The sequence below is a fragment of the Populus nigra genome, chromosome 18 (genome assembly GCF_951802175.1).
Source record: "Populus nigra chromosome 18, ddPopNigr1.1, whole genome shotgun sequence".
Taxonomy (NCBI): domain Eukaryota; kingdom Viridiplantae; phylum Streptophyta; class Magnoliopsida; order Malpighiales; family Salicaceae; genus Populus; species Populus nigra.
In genome coordinates, this window is record NC_084869.1 from 76056 (window position 1) to 100441 (window position 24386).

The 24386-nt window shown below is 35.4% G+C and overlaps 2 protein-coding genes and 1 pseudogene across 5 annotated transcripts; 2 read left to right on the plus strand and 1 right to left on the minus strand.

Annotated features, from left to right (window-relative positions):
- Positions 1-3009: 3009 nt before the first annotated feature.
- Positions 3010-12161, minus strand: LOC133678628 (uncharacterized). 4 transcript variants are annotated; one of them, XM_062101016.1, is made up of 19 exons: positions 11518-12161; positions 11251-11421; positions 11063-11146; positions 10917-10967; positions 10152-10208; positions 9994-10076; positions 9199-9322; positions 9060-9119; positions 8248-8493; positions 7717-7864; positions 7151-7278; positions 6669-6716; positions 6429-6559; positions 6108-6190; positions 5450-5553; positions 5023-5105; positions 3999-4294; positions 3662-3851; positions 3010-3440 (listed from the first exon to the last, which is right to left on the minus strand). In XM_062101016.1, exons 1-18 carry the CDS (start codon positions 11995-11997, stop codon positions 3694-3696), a joined length of 2535 nt encoding a protein of 844 aa, XP_061957000.1. In that variant the 5' UTR covers positions 11998-12161; the 3' UTR covers positions 3010-3440; positions 3662-3693. The 4 variants fall into 4 exon arrangements, with proteins under 4 accessions (XP_061957000.1, XP_061956999.1, XP_061956998.1 ...); XM_062101015.1 differs by having other exon boundaries at positions 3695-3854; positions 11518-12160; XM_062101014.1 differs by having other exon boundaries at positions 3662-3854; positions 11518-12160.
- A 2845-nt stretch (positions 12162-15006) lies between these two features.
- On the plus strand, positions 15007-16876 carry LOC133677771 (UNC93-like protein 1). The gene is made up of 2 exons (XM_062099876.1): positions 15007-16387; positions 16492-16876. Exons 1-2 carry the CDS (start codon positions 15228-15230, stop codon positions 16718-16720), a joined length of 1389 nt encoding a protein of 462 aa, XP_061955860.1. The 5' UTR covers positions 15007-15227; the 3' UTR covers positions 16721-16876.
- Positions 16877-19038: 2162 nt separating this feature from the next.
- Positions 19039-20515, plus strand: LOC133678799 (UNC93-like protein 1; annotated as a pseudogene).
- The last annotated feature ends 3871 nt before the right edge of the window (positions 20516-24386 follow it).

Sequence of the window (24386 nt, forward strand, 5' to 3'; positions counted from 1 at the left end):
AATAGTTAATCTGGTTGCTGCCGATGATTAATGCTTGTCATATGCAGATCAGCTTTCATTTAAAATGAACGACTTGCCCTTATATTACCTTATTTTGATGAGATTGATAGCTTCTTTAACTAATTGATAATGTATCATTACATGATCTATTGACAAGTCTATGGAGGTTTATTCCCATGCATTTCAGGCTGTTAATTTAGTGGTTTCATGTCTCAAAAAATCCAATTTATATATTAGATAATCGGTTAGTCTTTTTATTATAGTAATTCAATTCTTTTTTCTTATTAAGATAATTATATATGTAAAAGATTTTTTTTTATGAATTTGAGGGCTCTCCGATGTTTAAGTACATATTTTTTTAAAAAAAATATAATAATATTTTACAGAGACTCTAAAAATAAATATGAGATGAATAATGAATATTAAAAACCTTTTCTTTTAATATCTTATTGGTCTTTATAACCCATTCTCCTTACCCTTTAATCCATGTGAGGACTAAAAAGTCTCTTTTTTTATGATAAAATTCAAATATCTTATGTGTAAAATATATATATATATCTTTAACTCATTAGAGGAGAAATATAGATGACTTATCAGAGAAAAAATATCTTTGTATGCACGTGAGTTTAGAACTAACTTAAACTTAAGGATGTTGGGTACAGTTCACTAGACCCATATATATTTAGACTTAGTGCTTAATTAATCCAAAAAATACTAGGTCTAATAATTTACCAAACTCATATTACTTGAGCTCAGTATTAGAAACCGTTTGGGCACCACGTTTTCAAAAAATTCAAATTTTGTTTTTGCTAAAATTTAATATGGTCTGTATGTTTTGGATCGTTTTGATGTGCTGATGTCAAAAATAATTTTTTAAAAAAAAACATCATTGACATGTATTTCAGCATGAAAAATTATTTGAAAAGAAACCGCAACTATACTGTCAAAGATATTCTTAATCTATTACCCGTCATCTTGTTGTTTTAAATAAGAATCTAAATAAAAAAACAAAAACAAAAACAAAAACAAAAGATAGTGATACCATACGGGCTTATAAGTCTTGACATTGCATATATGATAGCAGTAGTTATCTTGAAAGTGTTCAGACTTTAAAGTGGCAATTGGTTTTTGGAGTGGATCTTTGGTACATGACTTATTTAGAAAATCAAATATCTGATTGAATGTCTCTGTTTAGCCTCAAAAGGATAAGAATTGACTTCTCCTCTCATAACCTTAGATTTTATTCTTCTTAAAACGGCCCATTCTTTCTTTTTATATTAAAAATGAGCTTGCTTTATGAGCGATTTTATATACTTAGTTTATTTATTTATTTATAGTTCTTTTCTTGTAATGTGTTTTTATCCCAATCCTTCTGTTTAGATGAGCAACATTGGTATTTTTCATTTAATTTTTGAAATAATTACAGAAAAAAACCTCTTTTCACTTTCCAGCTATAATTTAAAAATTACATTTCATATCTTCAACTTCATATAAACATTAACACTTACCATTCTAAGAAACAATTCAATAAAAATATATAATTATTTATAAATTTATTATTATATTCATTTTAACAACTAAAAAGCTCTTAAAATCTTAAAATAACAAAATTATCATCATAATTTAAGATAAAAGCTGTTCAACAAGCATAAAATAAAAAACAAATTAAGATCATGATCCCAATGCACCAATAACAACCCTCAATATCACCGGTACAAATCATGATCCCTAGGATTATATTTTTGAAACTCGACTCGGTCTAATGATCGGGTCACGGGTCAGATGGGTTGATCTGGGTTAACCAAAAAAAAAATTTAAAATCAAATAACCCATCAAATAACTCTCCTAGACTCTCCATGTTCCCCCTCTTCATATAAGTAGAAATCAACTCCATCCAAGAAATCACATTTTTACTGGGCATTTCATCAAACACTTTTCGACCACACTCCAAAAACCCATATTTATATACATATCAATCATAGAATTCCCAACATGCAAATCCTCACCAAACCCCCCAACCAAAATTGTTTGCCTATGAATTTGCCGTCCCAAACCCACATTCATTTTAGCACCACAAGCCTTAAAAAGAGTAGTAAATGTAAATGAAACAGACACACCACCTTTTCTCATCAAACTATAAAACTCAGTTGATTCATTTAACCTTTCCTCAATTAAATAACCTCTAATACGCTGTGTCGAGGCAGGGGTTGTCTAGGCTCGATGAATTGGAGGGAACGAGTAGGGATCACTACGAGAGGCCACCAATAAGGGTAGAGCCCATTAACGGAGGGGACGCCGTGTTTAGGGTGGAGACGTATTACGGGCACAGGAGCTACAGATTGAAATTGCTTTTATTTAATTAGGTTCTCCCTGTCTTCAATTCTGCAATGTTCATGACTATGTATATATATATATAAAAAAAGAGGTCGGGTCTCAGCTGGGTTTGTTCAGGTCGCCCGGGTCCCGGGTCGGCTATGGTCCCGGGTCTACCGGGTTTCACCGGGCCAACTTCCAGGCGGGTCCTAGGTCCAGGTCGACCCGCCGGGCCGGTCCGGATTTCAAAACTGTGCCTAGAACTAGCGAAAACAAATTTAAATACTTGAGATTTTAATATACGTTTAATTAAGAATTAAAATTTAATATATTTTTAAATTTATTTTATATAAAATTATAATTGATATTAGTCTAAATAAAGCTGATTGATCTAATATATTATTATTTTAATATTTTAAAAAATAAATATCATCTTGAATTATTTTTAATTAAACTATTTTTTTTCCTGGATGTCCAGGTTGTTTATGAAGTTATGCACATATTGTTTTTAGTAAGACTGAATATTTTTTTTTAATGTTTTTTTAAAATTAACCAGCGAATGCTTCCCACATTTATTGTAAGCTATTATCATACTTCAAAGAAGCATATTCTCTGTTTCTGGCAAACTCCATGCCTTAGCGTTTCTAGTAGAAGCCCAGATGCATCGAATTTTGTAAAAATAAGAAAAACCGCATATCATAAGAGAGCACACAAAGTGTTACTATTTGTATTGCCATTAGTAATATTCACATGGTTTGTCATTTAACGTAACTGTTACCGACCAAACAGGGAAACGATACAACATTTACTCTCCTTTGTTTCAGTGTCTTCAACTATTAGAGGACAACATTTAATGGATTGAGTTTTCCTCAGCATGCAGGTGGGCCGTTCCAAGAATATTGATTACAGTCGGTGACGTCAAGGCTCTTCATTTCTTGAAATTTTGAATCTCTGTTTCCAGTTAATCCCCGTCCCTTTATTCTCTACTAGTATTCCCCCCCTGACTGTGCCTGAAGATGATGTTGGGATCTTGTTCGATAAAATCCCTCCTTCCAAAGGGCAGAACAAGCATGTTTTCCATGATAGGAACATGAACTGCTGGTCATTTATATGATGCCTCTGTACCTCTGGATATAAAGATAAAATGCATTAATTCATAGTATTTGACAAGGTAGAAATATTGAATTGCATATATGCGCGCGCGCGAGGGTGCATAACTGCGTCTCTGCATATGCATTTAACCAATGGCATATAATAAGATAATCCACTTTTTCTGAAAAATGACATAATGGTAATTTTGACCACAAAGAGGGAACAATTGGTGAATTAAGCAGAAATGTTCTCTCACCCATTTTGCACATGCAAGTGTGCCTTTTCTTACTATTTAACTCCTATTTCAGCAAGTTTCAACTTCAGCTTCATGTTGCCAGCTTGAACTAGTATTTCTTCCTTAGATCGATCCACTCGCAAAACTGTTGCTTTCCTTCCTAGCGAAGAAACTTGCACCATATCACCAACCTCAGGAAGCTCAGTCATTGCTGCTGTGAACATACTAAATTTTAGACTTTTTGCTTAACATAAACCAAGTAAGAACAAGCTAGCACCAACAAGTAACAACTTCTGCATAAAGAAACTGTCTTCCAAACAAGTTTCAACAGAAACTTGTACTTTCATTCGAAAAATACCTGATGGTTGTTTATTGATTTCAACTACTGAAGTACTCATACTCTCTGTAGGCCGTCCATTCTTAGCCTCTGCAGTAAACCGGCTATCACTTGTCAACAGTTGTTTTTGATCTGCTGTAGGCTGAAAAGTTTGTGTTGCATGCGCACGAAGCTGCTGCACTTTCTTGTGAAGGATAGAACGAGCCATTGATGCAGCCTCAGATATTTGCCACATCTTACGGTATCTCTGTTCAGTACCATGCTCCTTTATCTTCCTTCTGGCAAGCTTTAGTTTTTCATGAAGATTTTTTGAGAGCCTAAAAATGAAAAAAGATAGTAGATAGAGCACCCACAAGTTTACAATCGCTGCTCTTTATTGACAGTGAGAACCGAACCAAGTGTTGAGCAACATAAGAAAAGGTAAACAAAATCCATCTTTCTATTGAAGAAATAAAAGTGATGTAGGAGAGTAAATGGTCAGGACATAATGATCTTTACTGTAAAACTGTATTCCTTTTAGCTAAAAGATATGCAAGGAAAAAAGAGAAATAAAAGGAATAAAACAGGTCAAAAGAAACTTGAAAAGAACAATCTGCCTGTGGAAAAATAGCCCCTGAGCCTTTCTGAATTGGAAGGCATGCATGGTTCTTGCGTTACATCCAATAACAAGGATAGGGCATTGAGTCATTGCTCTAACTGCAAAATATATTTAGCAGGTGCAGATATGGACTAGGGATAACTTTGTTCATTTACTGTCCAAAAGATACCGATAACATATGAGGATAAATAATTATTAGTGAATCACACACACAAATGGGGCAACAACTTCCTCCATTTATGATAGAAGAATTTATCTGACATAAATTGGTCATAGAGATACCCCAGTTTAAAACAAACAAACTGTATTAGCATGTTGATGGCCAGAGTTTCAGATCTTGCCTGTTATTATTTGGATGGTTTATATTCCAGATGTTACATAATGCACATCCCAATTGAAATCATGAAGAACAATTTTCTATGTAGTCTTTAAGCTACAGATTCTCACATTAGATGATGCCGTGCCTCATGCAACAGCTCTTGACTATCTTGCTTGAACCTTTCCATATCAATTATGACCTGCAAGATATTCTAAAGATTACAGTACTTGACAGCTTGAAAATTACAATGAAGAAACAAATTTTAATCTTCCAGTAATTTGCTTGTATGTTGGAGAATGGAGAGGACAGAAAGTCTCAATCGAGATATTCAGAAATACATAGTTATAACAGTAAACTTTCCATTAAATTCGTTACTTTTTTGTTTCAAGTATGAAGCAGATAATGCATAAGTTTTTCTTTGGATTTTATCGCAGTCGAGTGAAAAAACAACGGTAATTGTTACCAAGAGCAGTTGAAAATCATACAGATGACAAGATGTTCATGATTTCAAAGTATAACCAAGAATAAACCTTGCATGGGATAAGTCCACGCTACCTCATTAATCTCTGCACTAGCAGCACCATGAAGTTCTCGGGCATTAGAAACAACTACACTGGGGAGTCCCAATTTTTCAGATATATTAATTGCATTTGAACGACCTATAGGAAAAACCGCAGCTGTTATGTTATGAAGTATAGTCACTGATACAAAGAACAATCATGACAAGCAGAAAAGAGCATCCTAACCCACTTTTAAGCACAAGGGAAGTGCATGTTCAAACCAAAAAGCTTTGGAAACCAAGCAAATTTTTAAAAGCCCCTACTTCTCAAATGTATAAATTTCTTATCAAAGCCCATAGGTTTAAAATTCACAACCACACCTCATATCAAATGAAAGCTCCATGGTCTAGCACTGAATGAAGAGAGATGTTTTTGAAATGGAGAAAGGGCGTTACCCTGTGCTATTCTCCTAGTTTGAGATGAAAAGTCACTTCCCTATTTGTTAAAAACCATTGCTTAGGAAAGTGGCAAAAAAGTTTCAAAATTTTGATTTCCCTATCCGATACTTTTTTTTAATACCATGTCCTTGATATCCAAAAGCGACAGAATAAATAACAAAGGGAGAGATAAAGTTTTCAAACACTATAAATCAAATTACAAGCAATCCTCACATCCAATAAAAATTTAATTAGTTATGCACCCAAGAGGAAAACCTGGTACTCCCCAGAGAATCTTGTAAGTCGGCTTTAAGTTCACTTCATCAAACTCCATACAAGCATTTTCAAAGGCATCATTACTGGCAAAGAAGAAGCATTAACACATGAAACTGAGAACATGGAGCTGGCAACAGAGTGCTTGTGACAGTACACCAATGCAAGAGCCAGTTAACAATGCAAGATGTGGGTTCAACTAAACATGAACCAGAATGGATATTGATTAATTATGATGAATTTCTCATTGATAAGGAAACATGATCTGCAGATATGCAGCATTCTTCATGCAATCATCGCATCTTTACTTGATTTGCTAAATACCTGTACTTCAGGGACTTAAGTTCACCATGATGTGTTGTAGCTATTGTCAGTAAGGCACCACTATCAGCAAAAGATTCCAGCAATGACATCCCCAATGCAGCCCCTTCAAGAGGATTTGTACCTGCACCAACCTATATATGCAATAGATATGCATTATATGTTACCTGGTATAGATTTATTTGACAAGTCTCAGTAACTACTAGTTAAATACCAATGAAGTAAAAACAATCATAGACTCACTTCATCTAGTAGCACCAGTGACTGACTCGTGGATTGAGATCGAATGTCCTGCATGGTGAATCTGTTAAATTCCATGGAAATTCTCTTATCTGGAAGATGGAAAATGATTTGAAAAGAAGATATTGGGCATGGTCTAAAAATATATAGCAGAGATCTCTTTAACAACTCATAATCCTTGAATTGGAAGAGCTGCTACTTTCATTGGTAAAGAGAAGATATCAAATTGAAGAGTGTCTGTTAGTAGAAACTCCAAGGTTTATCATTCAACGCACAATCTCATTAACAATATGCAATCAATTTGAAAAGCCTCTGGATGACTGATAATATGCAAGATACTGGAAATTGAATTAAGAAAGAGGTGTCTATTCAAAGTTAGAAACATTGTAAGCAATTTATAGTGCTCTAGCCTGCATATCCATGATTAAAAAAATAAATCAACAGTAACATACAAAAAAGAAATCTGGAAAGCATATCATCCTTACACTTATCTGTTTCAAGTGGCCAGAGAAGGTAGATAGAGATTGAGACAAGGACTGTTCATCACCAATATCAGCAAAAACAGAATCAAACCAAGGAATTTCTACAGATTCAGATGACAAAACATGAAGACCTGCAGTTTCAAACAAGAAGGTTATGTAAGAGAAATAAATGGTCATGAATAAAACATCTGATGCAATGTCAAATTCTTCCAAGACTAAGCTTTTTATTTTTTTATATTTTATATTTTTTATATTTCAGCATGAGCCATGTGACATAGAATGCATGAAATTTCCACTCTGATTATTAGCATAAATCCAGAAACTGGTACGTGGCTAAAATTTTCATCGAGTGACTCTTCTACTTCCCATATATTATGCCCGGAGGGATTACTTATGCTCTTCATCCTTATGCACGATACATTTTGAATTGTATAAAGCGAGATCTTTAAGAACCTAAATCGAATAGTGAAATAAATAAGTAGTTTGCAGTATACAAATCACATTGGAGGAAAGGATTCAATGTCAGATGAACAGTCACATGAAAAAAAAAGAGATGATGTACAGTCAACCTGATTTTGCCATCATAGCAGCCAATCCAACTGTCTTTAGGCAAATGGTTTTGCCCCCGGTATTAGGACCAGTTATAGTCAGGACTCTTGTTTTATGGGAGATAAAAAAATCAACTGGAACTGGGTGAGCTTGTTCCAATGCAGAAACCTGACAATCAAAAGTAAATTTTCCTTAAAAACAGAAACTGTAATTGTTCATTAAGAAATGCATTTAAACACTTTTGAGTTTCATTAGAAAATGAAAGTACAGCCAACTGATGATTTTAACAATCAATCAATGAAATTATGCGGTTACATCCATTCTAAAGATTGAAGATCTAAATATGGCTCTACTTTCCACACCCATGCATTATCTCCTTCCAGTTTTCTCTTGAAACAGAAAAAATGCAAGCCTTTAGAATGATTCAAATATTAACCCTATATATATTCATGTACTTATGTGGCAGATGTCCATTCCGGGGGGGAAAAGAGAGATAGAACATTCTCAACTAAAAGAAAATGAATGTTGCTCATTAGCCCATTATAACTTACATCAGGAGCATTACTGCCTTCCTTTTTTGCTTTCTGCACATTTTGTCTATGTTGCTGGAGCATCAAAGGATGATAGGCTTTACGCATGTACAATAGCCACTCTCTCTCTTTGGGAAATGATGCCATCAAGGTTTCATTTTCTGGTAAATAAGTTTCAGTGGAAAAAGACCCATCCAGTTCTTCTGAAAGATACAAACTGGGAGATGCTCCTCTGAAAAAAAGACTATAAGTTGCCCGGGCATTGATCTACATGTTAAGAACCACATCAGATATAAATGTATAATAATTTACCAACAATAAGTGTTTAATTTAAAATGTAAAAGGAAATTGAAATTTGAAAACCACAAATAAAATTGCAGTATCAATATATTTAAAGGCTGGGACAGCTTTCAGACTTGCATGCGCAACTATGTTCTTCCAGCACTTGTTCTCCAAAGGTAACAGAAGTTAGAATTCTTGCTTATAATCCTCATTTTATACTATTTGCAACCATAATTGTGACCATAATACAATTCATAGAGAATATTCCTGCTCAATTCCTTTAGCACCTCCAAGCTCTAAGTGATATTAAAGCAATCAAATCATAGAAACTATACAACGTTGCAACTACACAAACTCAGCTTTCTGATTATTATCACCAACTCTATCTCTTACTACTAAGGTTCCATAATGAATGCATCATTTGGAAGAGAGGGACAAGTAACTACGCAGGAGTGAATCTACTAAAAAACATTAATGGACTGTGTGTGTGTGTGTGTGTGTGTGTGTCTGAGAGAGAGAGAGAGAGAGAGACATATTGGTTGGGCACCCACCATGTCCAGTTGAATTACAGCGTCTGATACTTTTTCAATGTCATCAAGATCCTTTTTCATCTGCATAGGTTGGAAATTAAAACACGATGATTGAAGGAATGATATGGATAATGGATAAAAACATCACCAGATAAAACACCTTTTCTGTTAACATCAAAAGCACATCTGCCTCTGCCTTTGCAACTGATGCTCTTGCTTGTTGCAGCTCATCATTTAAAGGAACTGCTGAGAGTGGCTCTATAATTCTTCCAGTTCCTGAATCACTACAGCAGTAAATTACCCTTCAGGAATAACATATAAAGAGCTAAGCTTTGTAAATGAAAATCTGATTGATACAAAGGAATAGTTTGGGAACAATATTTCAGCAACAGGGTTTTGAAGCTAGCATTTGCCAAATTTATTTTGTTATGTATATTTTATTGAGCAGAAGTTGTTCTATAGATTCTCTAAGAACTTAACAGATATATCACTGTAGATTAGTCATCTAAATTTTTTATGCCACCAAATAACTGATCCAGAATCAACATGCAAAGTTTCCACAACCAATGGGCTCAGACTTGCATGATACAATTTTTTCAATGTAAAAAGTGAGAAATGGAGTTCCTGATGAGTGTTTTCTGCATGATTGATGGCTTATATTAGCATTGAGAGCAGAAAGGTTAGCTCTTCATAGTTGTGTTAGGTTTTATTAGACAGGATTTTGATCCACCGTGTTGTGACTAGATAACAATGCAACTTCAATCATGGTACTATCATGGTGATAAATGAGTTAAATTTTCTGTGGGGAGTAAGAATTGTTTTCCTTTGTGTGTGGAGAGTGCATGTGTGTGTGAGAAAGAGAGACAGAGAGAATACATGAATTTGTTCAGCATTAAGCAACATGTACTTTGTATGTAAATTGAAAGCCAAATGCCAAGAAACTAATCACACTCACCTGGACAGCAACAGGCCATTAAAACTTGTCAGCTGACCAGTCCCTGAGTTTATACACCATCTGCCATCAATGTTACTCACTTCCTAAACAAAGAACAGTTACCACAACTAGGATAGAAAAAAAAAAGACAGTCAACACAAAATTATCACTCATCTTACCAGAAAAGATGTCTCTTTCATTTCATTCCTAATCAGGCTGTCCATTAACTGAGACAGCTGAAAAAGAAAGCGATAGAAGGGTTCAAAATGAAGCGACAAGGATGAAAATCATTAAAATGAGTTTTGAATAGGAGTGTATACGAGGAAATTATATATAGCTACTACTATGACACCCCAAGATCCATCAAGAAGACCTCGAGATCCATCGAGAGGGGATACTTAACTACCCAAGTTATTTAGTAGTGCACATTTATCAGATTAAATGTAATCAACCGTTATTCAAATAATAATAATAAGAAAAAGCTTCGGTAGCATGCAGAAGAGAGTATGCACCATCATATAGTGAATGGCATCCAGCAATCAACACCCTAACCAAAGGTCACCCAACCCTGTACTAGATTTTTTTTCCCCAGGACAAGGTTGATATGCTCAATAAAAGGAGAACATCCCTATCCTCCAGTAAATTTCACAGGCGAAACCCGTTTGAAGGCCTGACTTTTAACTTAATAGGGAGGGTACTGTTAGTAACTAAACATAGCTTCATCCACTATTTCATGTTACATAACATAACTACACCCCATCTTCGCTTCTTACAAGAAATCCAAAAGAAATGTAACAGTAGCAGCAAAAAGTATTTAGCAAGCAAGATGGGCTTCGCTAGTTATTCTTAAATCACAGATAGGAGGCGTAACTAGAAATTTCTACTAAATGAATTCAATTATGAGAAAAGAAAAGGCATAGGCATAGTGTTTTTTTTTTTTTCACCTTTTTCTCAAGCAGCTGAACCTGATCACGCGCTCGTTTTAAAGCAGAACTCTGAGACAAAACGGAAAGCCAAAATTAAAATCAGATATAAAACAAGAAGAGAAAGTGAAAGTAAACCATATAAGTAAATGAAGGAATAAACATACAGCAGAGTCTTTGACAGAGCCATCTTCATCTATAACTTGTTTTATCACCCTGACTAATGATACATTGATAACCATTTCCATTATCTACGAGAGAATAAAAAGAAAACAGAAATAATATCTCCATGCAATTAGACAAAGAAAATTTAGAGCTTTTTTCGAATGAATTAATGTGTATACTAAGTACCAACCAGTTGTGAAAGAGGCATAAAGCGATTGTACCAATCAGCATCTTCCTTGATTGCAGCTTTGAGATTGAGCTGCAAGAAATAGGCAGACTCCAGGATAGCAGCAACAGCCATTGCTTCATTAGCATTGATGGGTAACCCCCCCCGTCTAGCATTTCGAAGACCAGATTTTACCTGTATATTTTCCAGACAAAGAAACAAAAACAATCAAACACTTGGTGAGCAATTCAAGCTTCAAAAACACGAAAAGAAGTAGAAGAGGAGAGTAACTAAGAGAAGATTAATGGAGGAGAAGTCTAAGCGGCAAGCGCCATGGTTGTGCATTTGGACAGCGGCGTTGGTTTCTTTCAAGAGGATCAAGCTGTGTTGGTAGGTGTGATTGAGGGACCATAATTGCTCCTTGCAGGCTTCACGGCCCAAGGAAGTAGTGGCGAAGGACGAAACCAAGTCGCAGAGCTTATCCCATTCCAATATTCTTAGACTTGAATATCGAGCGTCATTAACAGATTTCTTCTGATTTCCGTCGTCTGGTTCTGTTAAAATTGACGGGAACGGGGAGGAGGTGGAATAGAAGGAGCAAGAATTTTTGCGCAATCTATGACGAGGTCTACGATTGATATTGATAGTTAATGGGAAATCAGCAGCAGCGCTATGACAAAAATATAATAATCTAGTAGGAGTGGCAAGTAATGTTATCCAATTGCTTCCAAATACCACACCAGCGGTGGCAGTGGCAGTGGCGGAGAGCATTCTCTTGACGAACGCGCTACTCTGTGAGTGTCACGAGTAAGAATTCAAGATACAATTTCTTCACTCTCTGCATTGCTGCGATATTCTCCACCACTGGTCCTTCTGTGATTGAAACTTAGATGGTAGTAGTGATAGCTAGCGAACCAGAGAGAATAAAAAAAAATATATATTTTTACTTATAAACATATTAAAATAACTTTTTTTATTTTTAAAATTTATTTTTAATCTCAATACATCACATCAGAATAATAAATAATAAAAAATTTAACTTTTTATAAAATACACCCAACAGTATCTTAAAAAAAAGACCACAGTTTATTTTATAAATGAGAGCGGAGGGATGGAGCAGCCAATAATTCTTCAAGGACGACATTGGGGGCTTATCTAAATCATATGGTTCAAAAATCAGCAGACTAATCAAAGATGACGTTGCTAATCGATCTTTCCTATTCATACGAGATCTAGAGTTTTCAATTTAAATGTAATAAAATAATATTTTTTATTTCTTTTATTTTTGATATCATTGTATTAAAATTATTATAAAAAACATAAAAAAATATTAATTTAAAATTTTTAAAATGAAAAACAAATTAAAAAGAAGAAGGTATCAAACTTCAAAAGGTTTTTCAATTATTATATATTGTTAAAAGGCACTAAACCTTCTATTCTCTCTCTCTTTTTTTATCAGTCTCAATTTAAGTATCCATTTAAATATAATTATTATATATTTTCACTCACTTTTCTTCCGTAACCTTTATTTTTCTTAAAATTTATTGGAAAGCATGGTAGGCACAAAGAAATGGTTTTAGCATTTTCGAACATTGATTATATAATAACTCTTTTTTATCCCAATTTTAAAACATTTCTCAAAAAAAAAAAAATACAAGAATTCTCAAAGATATAAATTTTTTCTGTAAGATTTATCCTTTTTTAAAAAGAATTTAGCCATTTACGAAGCTTATTATATTTTTAAAATCTTTACATATTTTATTTTGATTTCGAGCTTGTAGTTAAGAATCAAGAAGAGAAAAAAAGAAAGGAGGAGTGCAAGTAAAAGAAAAGGTAGATCGAGTGCAAGAGTAGAGATGGAAATAAAGAAGAAACAAATGAAAGGCGGAAAATAGAAAGAAAGAAAATGAGAGAAGATGAGTAAGGTAGAAAACTCTTGTCCCATGTTGTCATAATCGATCTGTCTGAAATTTAGGAAGATGTCGAAGCTCAAACCAAACAGTACTCCAGGCCGGATGTTTTCTTAAAATCTCTTATGTGCAAACCAACGGCACAGTACGCTGGAAAGCAGCAGCTTGCAATAGGTGTGTTTCCACTCCTCTTTTCATGCATTTACCATGCATGCATTTGTTGTTGATTGGTTGTGTTTGGATACACTACTTCATGATGAAGTGTATTTAATTATTATGCCCGGTTCAATTAAGACGACGTCGTCGACGGCTTTGTAATGAAATAATTAAACAGGTGATATTTGGGATGCTTTTACTTGACTCGAACTTATCAACATGCATGCTTGTAAACAAGATTCACTAATTGGTCTTACTGTGATTTCAAACTGCATGTGTTGTGGTCTTTTGCTCTCCTTCTGTGTTGTTTCTCATTTTGATCTCGAGTTAAAACTGGGTTAATTTTTTCATAAAACTAACTCAACAGTTGAGAGATTTATAAAGATTTAGAGTTTATTTTATGATCACTAAGTTAATTTTAATGAAATACCAACAAAAAAAGAAGAAGCAGAGAATGACGATGCCATCTGGCGTGAACCTTGCAAAAATGCTAGCTCCAACTCTTCCTCTTGGCATCAAATGGGGTAGCGAATAGTTCCGAAGGAGTCGCCGGCCCCGCCGGCTGACTTTTGTAGACTGCGATTTTCACGTCAGAGTAGATGACATCAGTCTCGGCTCCCTCTTGGTTGCCAGTTGTTCAAAATCAAGCTTTACGAAAGGGCATTCCCCTCGTGTCGCTTTAATTCTACGGCACCATTTTTCTCTCAGGTGTACAGGCTTTTTAATCAAAGCCAAGATATATAGTTTATATTACAAGTTAAGATAGGATATCAGCAATAACAACAACAATAATAATTAAAAAAAAAAAGGGTATCGCATATTCATTTGCATATGAGGGAGTTGACTGTGGCTGCAGATTCCAAATACTAAAGAACAAAATTATCCAGTAAGATCTTGTGTCTGGATTCTTTTGGATCCTCGACAACAATTTACAGTGTGTTAGACAGCTGATTCTGGTATATCCACCTTCTCTGTGTCTCCTGTACTCTCAGCCACCCACCCTACTTCTAGGTAAGAAAGAACACATCGAAGCAATCTACCATCTTAAAGTCATACTATGTTGCCTAACTATGTGGAAGTGGTGCTTCAAATCTATTTCCCTTTTATTTTTATTTTCTTATTTCAATTACACACATTAAATGTAGATATTGAATTCCTGTCAATTTCCAGGTAATTTTAATATTTTTTTTTTCATTTGAATTATATGTTTTCCAAGTGATGAGTTACACTCAAATAAATTATATGTCCCAATCGATATCACCCCACGCTCCCTGGGATTAATGTAAAGAGAACCGACCTTTCGATTTTCGGATTAGATATTCTTATTAAGTCTATTCCACCAATCTGTGACATTTGTGGCCAAAATGCTAAATTCAAATGATAATATTATAATATTCAATGATGTTTTTAGAAACACCCTTGAAATTATATTTTTAAAAATTTTAAATTTTTTTATTTAAAATTAATTTATTTTCAGTTTTTAGATTGCTTTAATATGATAATGTTAAAAATAATTTTTTTAAAATAAAATAATTATTATTTTAATATATTTTTAAATAAAAAATATTTTAAACCATAATGATTGCAACAGTCTTACTCTCATGCACTCCTTAAATATTATTCAGTGACATGAAGTAAGTACTGCACCATAAATCTAAATACATAAATAAATTCATTTTTGTAAAATAAATATATAGGATGGATGGTTGAGAATGCCAATCCTAATAGGAGGCCTGCAGATTCTGTGACGAATCTGATATCGTCATTCTCCTTGTCTCGCTAGCCGAAGAACTGGACGGCTAAAAGCCCAAGTGTCCATAAATTCAACCCAATCCATCTTTCTTCATCCTCATCTCCACTCCAGATCAACAACTCCAAAACCCCTCTCTCTTTCCAAAACCAGGAAACAAACAATCAACACAATCCTGACCCGACATGGGTTTCGAAGGAGATGAGGAATCAGCCGCCAACCAAGTGTCAACCAAATCAAGATTCAGGTACAACTCACCATTGGTCCAGATCACCCTCATAGGACTCGTCTGCTTCTGTTGTCCTGGTATGTTCAATGCTCTCTCTGGTATGGGAGGTGGTGGCCAGGTGAATCCCACTGCCGCCAACAATGCTAACACCGCCCTTTACACCACCTTCGCCATCTTTGGCGTTCTTGGTGGTGGTATTTACAACATTCTTGGTCCTCGCTTGACCTTAGCTGCTGGCTGCAGCACTTACGTGTTGTATGCGGGCTCTTTTCTTTATTACAATCACAAACAGCATCAATCTTTTGCTATTGTTGCTGGTGCCATTCTTGGCATCGGTGCTGGTTTCTTATGGGCTGGAGAAGGGGCGATCATGACCTCTTATCCTCCCCCGCATCGTAAGGGGACTTATATTTCTCTGTTTTGGAGCGTATTCAACATGGGAGGTGTTATTGGTGGGCTGATTCCTTTCATTCTTAACTACAATCGGAGTGAGGCTGCTTCTGTTAATGATGGGACTTATATTGGATTCATGTGTTTTATGACGGCGGGGACTCTGCTTTCCTTGGCCATTTTGCCGCCGAGCAAAGTGGTTCGCGATGATGGCACACGGTGCACAAACATCAAGTACTCTAAGGTTTCTACTGAGGCTGTGGAGATTGGTAAGTTGTTCTTCAATTGGAAGATGCTTTTAATTGCTCCTGCTGCTTGGGCCAGCAACTTTTTTTACAGTTACCAGTTCAATAATGTGAATGGGGCACTCTTTAATTTGAGGACAAGGGGATTGAACAATGTGTTCTATTGGGGGGCCCAGATGGTGGGTTCTGTTGGGATTGGATACATATTGGATTTCAGCTTCCAGAGTAGGAGGAAGAGGGGATTTGTTGGGATTGGAATTGTTGCTGCGCTCGGGACTGCTATCTGGGCAGGTGGACTTGCGAAGCAGGTAGGATATAAACACAATGATCTACCACCCAAGTTGGATTTCAAGGACTCCGGTTCCGATTTCGCAGGGCCTTTCGTTTTGTATTTCAGTTACGGGCTGCTAGATGCCATGTTCCAAAGCATGGTCTACTGGGTGATTGGGGCCTTGGCTGATGACTCTGAGATTCTTAGCAGGTAATTCGTGTTATGTGGGAAATAGAAATAGGTGAAAAGTAATTGAAGGGTCTGTGTGTCTTATCGATCATATGCTAAACTATGTTATTTGCATGTAATTGCAGATATGTCGGATTTTACAAGGGGGTGCAAAGTGCAGGAGCCGCAGTTGCCTGGCAAGTGGATGCACACAAAGTTCCATTACTTAGCCAGTTGATTGTGAATTGGTCACTCACCACAGTGAGTTACCCATTGCTTGCAATCCTAGTCATGCTTGCCGTCAAGGACGATCAGAAGGGTGAAGAGCCATCAATTAACCCTGCATCTATGGATAACAATAGCAAACCAGTTTAATCCAAAATATTATGTCTTGTGCAGTGTGTCTTCGTTGCCTTTTTCGCCGATTATTAAAGTTAATTTACTGATATTTTGTTGTACTTAATAAGCGGAACAGAATTGTCTGCTGGAATTGTCTAATCAAGAATGGAAAATAATTTGCTTTCTTTGTCAGACTGAAATCTCCCCGCGCATATTTCTGACAAAAGAGAATCATGACGTCTTCAAACTTTCGTGACTTTGGCACTCACTTCTTGCTCTCACATTAATGTTTGAACATGAATAAAGTAAAGTTGTTTTCACTACATTATGGCAGAAACCTTCTTATGAATACCACGACTCCATTTTCCCTGGATGGATTTTAGTACTTGGATTTAGTGTAGAGCAAGTAGTATGTATAGCTGTTTCCTAAGTTATCCATAGTACTTGTAACCTTCTGCATTGTCAAGGAGATGACAATGATCAGATAGATTGAGATGTAATTCTTAGTTTCCACATGTCCTATGGCATAATGTCATTGTCCCAGAATTGGAAGATATTGTTTGTCCCGCAGCAAGTTCAACATGGTGCCACCTTGAGAAGGCCACCAGATCAGGATTTAGCTTGATAGACTGCTCTTATCACTTGGCCGGTAAAATACACATTATCGGCCAAAAAATATAGCTGGTGCTTCATAGATGGATTCTGATGCAGTTAGGTATGGAGCTGCCACAACTAGATTAAAATTTACCACAAATATATTATGTGGATAGTCTAATAAATATATTTATAGACTAGTGAGATAGATCCACGCTCTAGAGAAGATCTGATCACGCCGAACTAGAATAATAACTCAAAAGAGCTATAATTTTTTATCTGATTGTTAGACCAGACTAAAATTTTTACAAGGGATTTCAAATGTTGTTTTCTCTATAGATATCTAAAATCTCGTCAAGACCCTCAGTTTTGATAATTTTGTTGTTTTTCATGTGTTTTTTGGAATTTTTTCTTTGTTCTAGACTTTATGCTTCTTTCCTTTTTATTTTTGTTTTTTTATTTTCTAGTTGAGATAGGGTTCGGTTTATTTAAAGTTTTGTAAACTTTCTAAATAGATAAATTATATTGTTATTATTTTAGAGAGAATAAACCTACAAATTTAAAATTTATTTCTATATCAAAATTTATATGATATTTGTTTGTTGCTGTCTTTAGCCTTGACATCAATTTGATTATAAAAATGGAATGAATACTCAAAAGAAAAGAAGCTTCTATTTTCATCTTTTGCTCTATTTATTCAAAGGCGGCAAAAAAAAAAAAAAGGGTGGACGAACGAGGAAGGCTAAAATTTGTCAAATTCAGCTGTCAAAAGAAAAGAAAAGAAAGTGTTCCACCTTAATGTTCAAGACTAGTTGCAATATCCTGTAAGTTTATCTCAAGAAATCAAGTCAGTTTGTTCTAAATTGTCTGTTAAATATCTGCTGTTGATTGTTATATCTTTGTTGCTGTAGCCATGGGATGGTTTCTTCAATTTTCCTGTATCTTCATGATTCATATTTCAGAGATCTAGATTATTAGCTTAGCTAACACCATAGAAGCTGGAAGAAGAAGAAAAAAAGAGAGAAATACGAGGCCTCATAACTTCATAAGCATGAAAAATATCAGTGTCCTTTAAAATAAGAAAATCTAAGATGCTATTGTATAGGGCTTCTTGGCGAGACCCATCAGATTTGTAGCAACTTGCCGAAGAACGCTTACGAAAGGAACTGGTTATAATTAACCATGAGGATTGAAGACAAGGGAGGTTGCATGCAGCTAGTGATTGAGTGTCGCGACTACTAAATCTCAGCCAAAAGCATTCTGATTCAGGAAATTATATTGGACTGGGAAGGCAATCCTTGAAGTTTTTTTTTAAAAAAAAACAGTGATTACCCTCTGACTTTCGTAACAGGACCTTACAATTTCCTATTAGATATTTTTTTTCAATTCTAAAGTTAGTTTATTACTTCAATTTATGACATCTGTGCCAAAAATGCTAAATTGATATAAAAAAATCAAATGATAAGATTATATCATAAGGTAAGTATTATTTAGTGACATGAAATACCATACCATAAATCTCAATAAATAATTTGATTAAAATAGGATGGAAGGGAATGCCTATTGTAGGCCTGCAGATTCTGTGACGATTCTGATATCATCATTCTCTGTCTTGCTTGTACAGGAACCGGAAAGCTAAAACCCAACCCCCTTTTCAAGTGTCCATAAATTCACCACCTGTATCTTCATCCTCATCCTCATCTCAAATCTCTCTCTTTCAAATACCAGGAAACGAACAATCAACACAATCCTGACCTGACATGGGTTTCGAAGGAGATGACACCCAAGTGTCAACCAAAGCAAGATTCAGGTACAACTCGCCATTGGTCCAAGTCACACTCATAGGACTTGTCTGTTTCTGTTGTCCTGGTATGTTCAATGCCCTCGCTGGTTTGGGAGGTGGTGGCCAGGAGAATCCCACTGCTGCCAACAATGCCAACACCGCCCTTTACACCACCTTTGCCATCTTTGGCATCCTCGGTGGTGGAATTTACAGCATTCTTGGTCCTCGCTTGACCTTAGCTTCTGGCTGCAGCACTTACGTGTTGTATGCAGGTTCTTTTCTTTATTATAATCACCAACAGCACCAAGCTTTTGCTATTATTTCCGATGCCGTTCTTGGCATTGGTGCTGGCTTCTTATGGGCTGGAGAAGGGGCGATCGTGATCTCTTATCCTCCCCAACATCGGAAGGGGACTTATATTTCTCTGTTTTGGAGCGTATTCAACATGGGAGGTGTTATTGGTGGGCTGATTCCTTTCATTCCTAACTACCATCGGAGTGAGGCTGCTTCTGTTAATGATGGGACTAATATTGGAATCATGTGTTTTATGACGGCGGGGACTCTGCTTTCTTTGTCCCTCTTGCCGCCGAGCAAAGTAGTTCGCGATGATGGCACACGGTGCACAAACATTAAGTACTCTAAAGTTTCTACTGAGGCTGTGGAGATTGGTAAGTTGTTCTTCAATTGGAAGATGCTTTTTATTGCTCCTGCTGCTTGGGCTAGCAGCTTTGTACACAGTTACCAGTTCAATATGTGGATGGGGCACTCTTTAATTTGAGGACAAGGGGATTGGACAATGTGTTCTATTGGGGGGGCCAGATGGTGGGTTCTGTTGTGATTGGATACATATTGGATTTCGGCTTCCAGAGTAGGAGGAAGAGGGGCTTTGTTGGTAATGGAATTGTCGCTGCGCTTGGGACTGCTATCTGGGCAGGTGGACTTGCGAAGCAGGTAGGATATAGCCGCAATGATCTACCACCCAAGTTGGATTTCAAGGACTCAGGTTCCGGTTTCGCAGGACCTTTCATTTTGTATTTCAGTTATGGGCTGCTGGATGCCATGTTCCAAAGCACGGTCTACTGGGTGATTGGGGCCTTGGCTGATGACTCTGAGGTTCTTAGCAGGTAATTCATGTTCTGTGGGAAGTAGAAATAGAAAAGTAATTGAAGGGTCTGTGTGTCATATCGATCATATGCTGAACTATGTTATTTGCCTGTGACTGAAGATATGGAGGATTTTACAAGGGAGTGCAGAGTGCAGGAGCCGCAGTTGCTTGGCATGTGGATGCACGCAAAGTTCCATTACTTACCCAGTTGATTGTGAATTGGTCCTTCACAACAGTGAGTTATCCATTGCTTGCAATCCTAGCCATGCTTGTGATCAAGGACGACCACAAGGGTGAGGAGCCATCAATCAACCCTGCATCTATGGATAACAATAGCAAGCCAGTATAATCTAAGTCCATATCTGCTATTTAGATGATTCAAGGGTAATCCAAAATGTTGTCTTTTGCAGTATGTCTTAGTTGCCCTTTTCTCCGATCATTAAAGTTAATCCACTTGTAATTGGTTGTTCTTAATACACGGAACAGAACTGTTAGCTGGAATTGCCTAATCAAGAAAGAAAGAAAGAAAGAAAGAAAAGTTTTCTTCGTCAGACATGAAATGTCCTCTTGCTTATTTCTAACAAATGAGAATCTTGACGTCCTCAAACTTGGTGATTTGTCATATACTTGTAGCTCTGTCTGAACATGAATAAAGTAAAGCTGTTTTTCACCACATCACGGCAGAAACCTCCTCATGAATACCACAAGGTCAATCTTCCCTTGATGGATTTTAGTACTTGTATATTTAGTATAGAGCAAGTAGTATGTCTTGGTAATTCCTAAGTTAATTAATTGTAATAGCTGTCACTTCCTGCATTGTCAAGAAGTTGACAATGATTAGTTAAGTCGACATACCAACATCTGCAATCGAAAACAATAAATGAAATACAACAAGTAAACGTAACAAAGAATTGTGCCAAATAGTGTGGTGACACAAAAATTCGAATTTAAGATTTTTTTTTCAAGTTTCTAATTTCCTAAATAAATCTAAGAACTAAACCTGAATAAATAAAAAAACTCGAAAATAAAGAAAAAGCTATAAAAAATCATAAACAAACTAAGAAATCCAAAAATATAAAAAACAACAAAACTAGTTTAAAAGCATCTTCTAAGCCTAATTTGGAGGTATTACAGACCTTAACGAGTTAAAATACTATCGAACAAAATTTGTAGATCCTTCTAGTACGAGTCAATAATTAAATTAAAAATCATGAATTTTTTATAGGCTAATTATTCAGCATGACCTAAACCTCTTCTTGAGAAATTATATTGAGATGGGAAGGCAATCCTTGAAGTTTTTTTTTTTTATAAAAAAAACAGTGATTTCTCTCTGACTTCCGTAACAGGACCTAGGGGTAAATCTAATACTGCTGTGGAGCAGCAGTCTATTCCCTTTAGGAGAAGACTCAAGCCAGGATGGAACGGGATAGCATTGGTATGGAAACACAACAATATTTTGCAAGAGCTGGTACCAAAGAAACCTTCTCTCCAATTTTGAGCAGATGAAAATTCAGGCTTCCCAGTGTAAGAACGATTATTGTGTCAGCTTGTAACATCGTCGTTGGAAGTTATCTTAGAAAATTAACGCAAGCACTTGACCGTTGTTGCCTTTTCACTTATCAGGTGCGATTTTCCACCATAAGTTGTCAAAAATATATCCTAGCAGCAAAACGAAAAACAGAATGTATCTACGAACGCAGAATAAAAGAGAGAGAGAGAGAGAGAAAGAGACTGCCACACAAGTTTGGCAGTACCAGATGTAAAAAACCAATAATCTCATATTAACATTTGGAATTTCTTGCACATATGATTATCTGTTTTATAAATGTCTATCAATACAATTTATGCTCGATCAGATTAGACGGTAACTAGTGGAGCATCTTTATTTGCTTCTTTGGCAGGAGCAACATCTGATTCCTTCTTCTCAGTTTCCTTGGCCGGCTCCTCGGTGATGACAGAAGTGGCCTCAACCTTGTCCTCTGATTTAGCTACAGGGGTTTCATCTTTCTTCTCAGGCTCAGCAGCAGCAGCAGCTTCTGGCTCAGCGGGTTTCTCACCCTCCGGTTTTTTCTCATAGACATCTACCAAAGGTGCTTCTGTCTTGTTCTGATCACCTACCTCCTTCTCCTACATTAATTCACACAAATTGGATTGTAAGACTCATACGTGATTAAGAGATCATTAACACACACACACACACACAAAGAAAGAAGGAAAGAAAGAAAGGTAATTAACATACCTGAGCAACGGTCTCTCCCTCAGCCTGGTCAGGGTTGACAGGAGCTTCACTTGGGAGGGGCTCTGGAGGCAAATAATCAGAGCCCTTGAATTTACCCGCACAGCCTCCCATTATGTTTCTCACCTGTCGGATGAATGCGGGAGTCTGAGGAGGCAGAGAGATCAAAATGACAAATACGAACAGCTACCAATTCCCAAGAAGGCGAGTTAAGGTCGAGGTATCAACTTTGATAATCATGGGGAGCATAATATAGCTGCAGAAGCTTTCTATATTTGGGACAAATTTGTTTTTGGAAATCCTGTCCATGACCTTTTCCTATGGACAGCATGTTTGTATTTGGCGACTTTTATGTTGGAGCCAGACAGCCAGTTGCACTTAGAAACTGGTTGTTTCGTTGGCTCCTAATGTCTTTCGCTGGCTTAACTCCTGCATGTCCTGATAATGCATGACCTCTTAACTCTGATTTTTTTTTTTAATCATAATAAACGCCCGCCCTTGATTACATAGATCACTGGATAGGTGACCTACAATATGTTATTAATCGATCTAATTATTTTGCAATGTAAACAAAAAAAAGTCAGGGTGGTGTATATGTTTTTAAAAAGGAAAATAAAATAAAATAAAATAAAATAAAATAAAATTTGAGACTCGAGATATTTAATAATATGAATAAAAAAAATAAAACAACGATAAATAAAGTAAAAAAACACTGACAACAAAAAATAAAAATAAAAACTCGACCTGAGTCATACGAGTTAGCACGCCAAATATGTGATTTGATTGTGACACCATGTTAACCCCGTCAAAAATAAATTAAATAAAACCATTAAATTCAATTACCAAACAACTTAATGTTGAAGAGCGAAACTGAAAAAAAAAAACAACAGAAAAAAACTTGAGTCAAACCAGGTTAACCTGCTAACCCCGTAGAAAAAAAAACAAAAAAAATAGCACGAAGACTGATTCTTAATCAATTAAATGATGAAGGATGAAATTGAAATAAAAAAATATTTTTTAAAAAATCACATGTTGAAAGATCTTATCTGGTAACAAAGAAAAAAATTAAATGAGAATGCGGTTACCTCATTGAAAGTAAAATGAAAAAAAAATTGAAGTTCAATTCCTTATAAACAAATATTGAAAAGTAAAATTAAAGAAAAGAATATAATATAAAAAATATTTAAAAAACCCAATCCAAGTTTAGCCAGTCAACATACAAAATTTGCGTTTTAATTGTGATACTGGGATAATTTTGTTAAAAATAAATTAAATAAAAATATGAAGCTTGCTCATTAAACAAGTCAATGTTGAAAGGTGAGATAAAACAAATTATTTTAAATTAAAAAAAATAACATGTCTCAATCTCTAATTAAAAATAAATATTGAAGAATGAAACTAAAAAAACACAAGTTTAAAAAAAGAGGAAAAAAAAACAAGTAAACTTGAACAAATATTCTAAACTTGAGCCAATATTTTAAATCCACAATTCGTGAAATCACATGCATGGGCTCAATAAAAAAACTTAATTCTCAACCAATTTATTATTAAAAGATGAAAAAAAATCAATTTTAAAAATTTATCAAAGGTAAAAAAATAGCAATTAAAAGAATGAAGATTAAATCTGATAGGAAAAAAAACTAAAAGATGATGAAATAGAAAAAAAAAATAATTTTAAAAATTATCTCAAATAAAATAAATAGCAATAAAAAGCATGGAGACCAAATCTAACATGAAAAAAATAAAAAAAAATTGAAATTGAAAATACCATCCAATTTGATAAATTGCTTCATATAAAACAATGAGTAATAAAAAAAAAATTGAAGGAGAAAACAATTAAAAAGTTTTCTTGAAATCTTAAAGGGTAGCATGAAAATCGAGAAGAATAAAGGGAAAAAATAAAAGATGGCGTCAAACCAGTGACTCATTGACCATACATATTGCTGCATCATGTAGAGGTTGTTAAGATGATTCAAATTCTGTC

What these genes read in the sequence shown, in the direction of transcription:
- LOC133678628 (XM_062101015.1), bottom strand. Translation starts at nt 11,997, where the DNA reads ATGCTCTCCGCCACTGCCACTGCCACCGCTGGTGTGGTATTTGGAAGC. An exon ending in GCTCTGTCAAAGACTCTGCT is followed by an intron (nt 10,968 to 11,062) that starts GTATGTTTATTC and finishes GTTTTGTCTCAG; the next exon opens with AGTTCTGCTTTAAAACGAGC. An exon ending in GATTCTCTGGGGAGTACCAG is followed by an intron (nt 5,554 to 6,107) that starts GTTTTCCTCTTG and finishes TTTTTCCTATAG; the next exon opens with GTCGTTCAAATGCAATTAAT.
- LOC133677771 (XM_062099876.1), top strand. Translation starts at nt 15,228, where the DNA reads ATGGGTTTCGAAGGAGATGAGGAATCAGCCGCCAACCAAGTGTCAACC. An exon ending in GACTCTGAGATTCTTAGCAG is followed by an intron (nt 16,388 to 16,491) that starts GTAATTCGTGTT and finishes ATGTAATTGCAG; the next exon opens with ATATGTCGGATTTTACAAGG.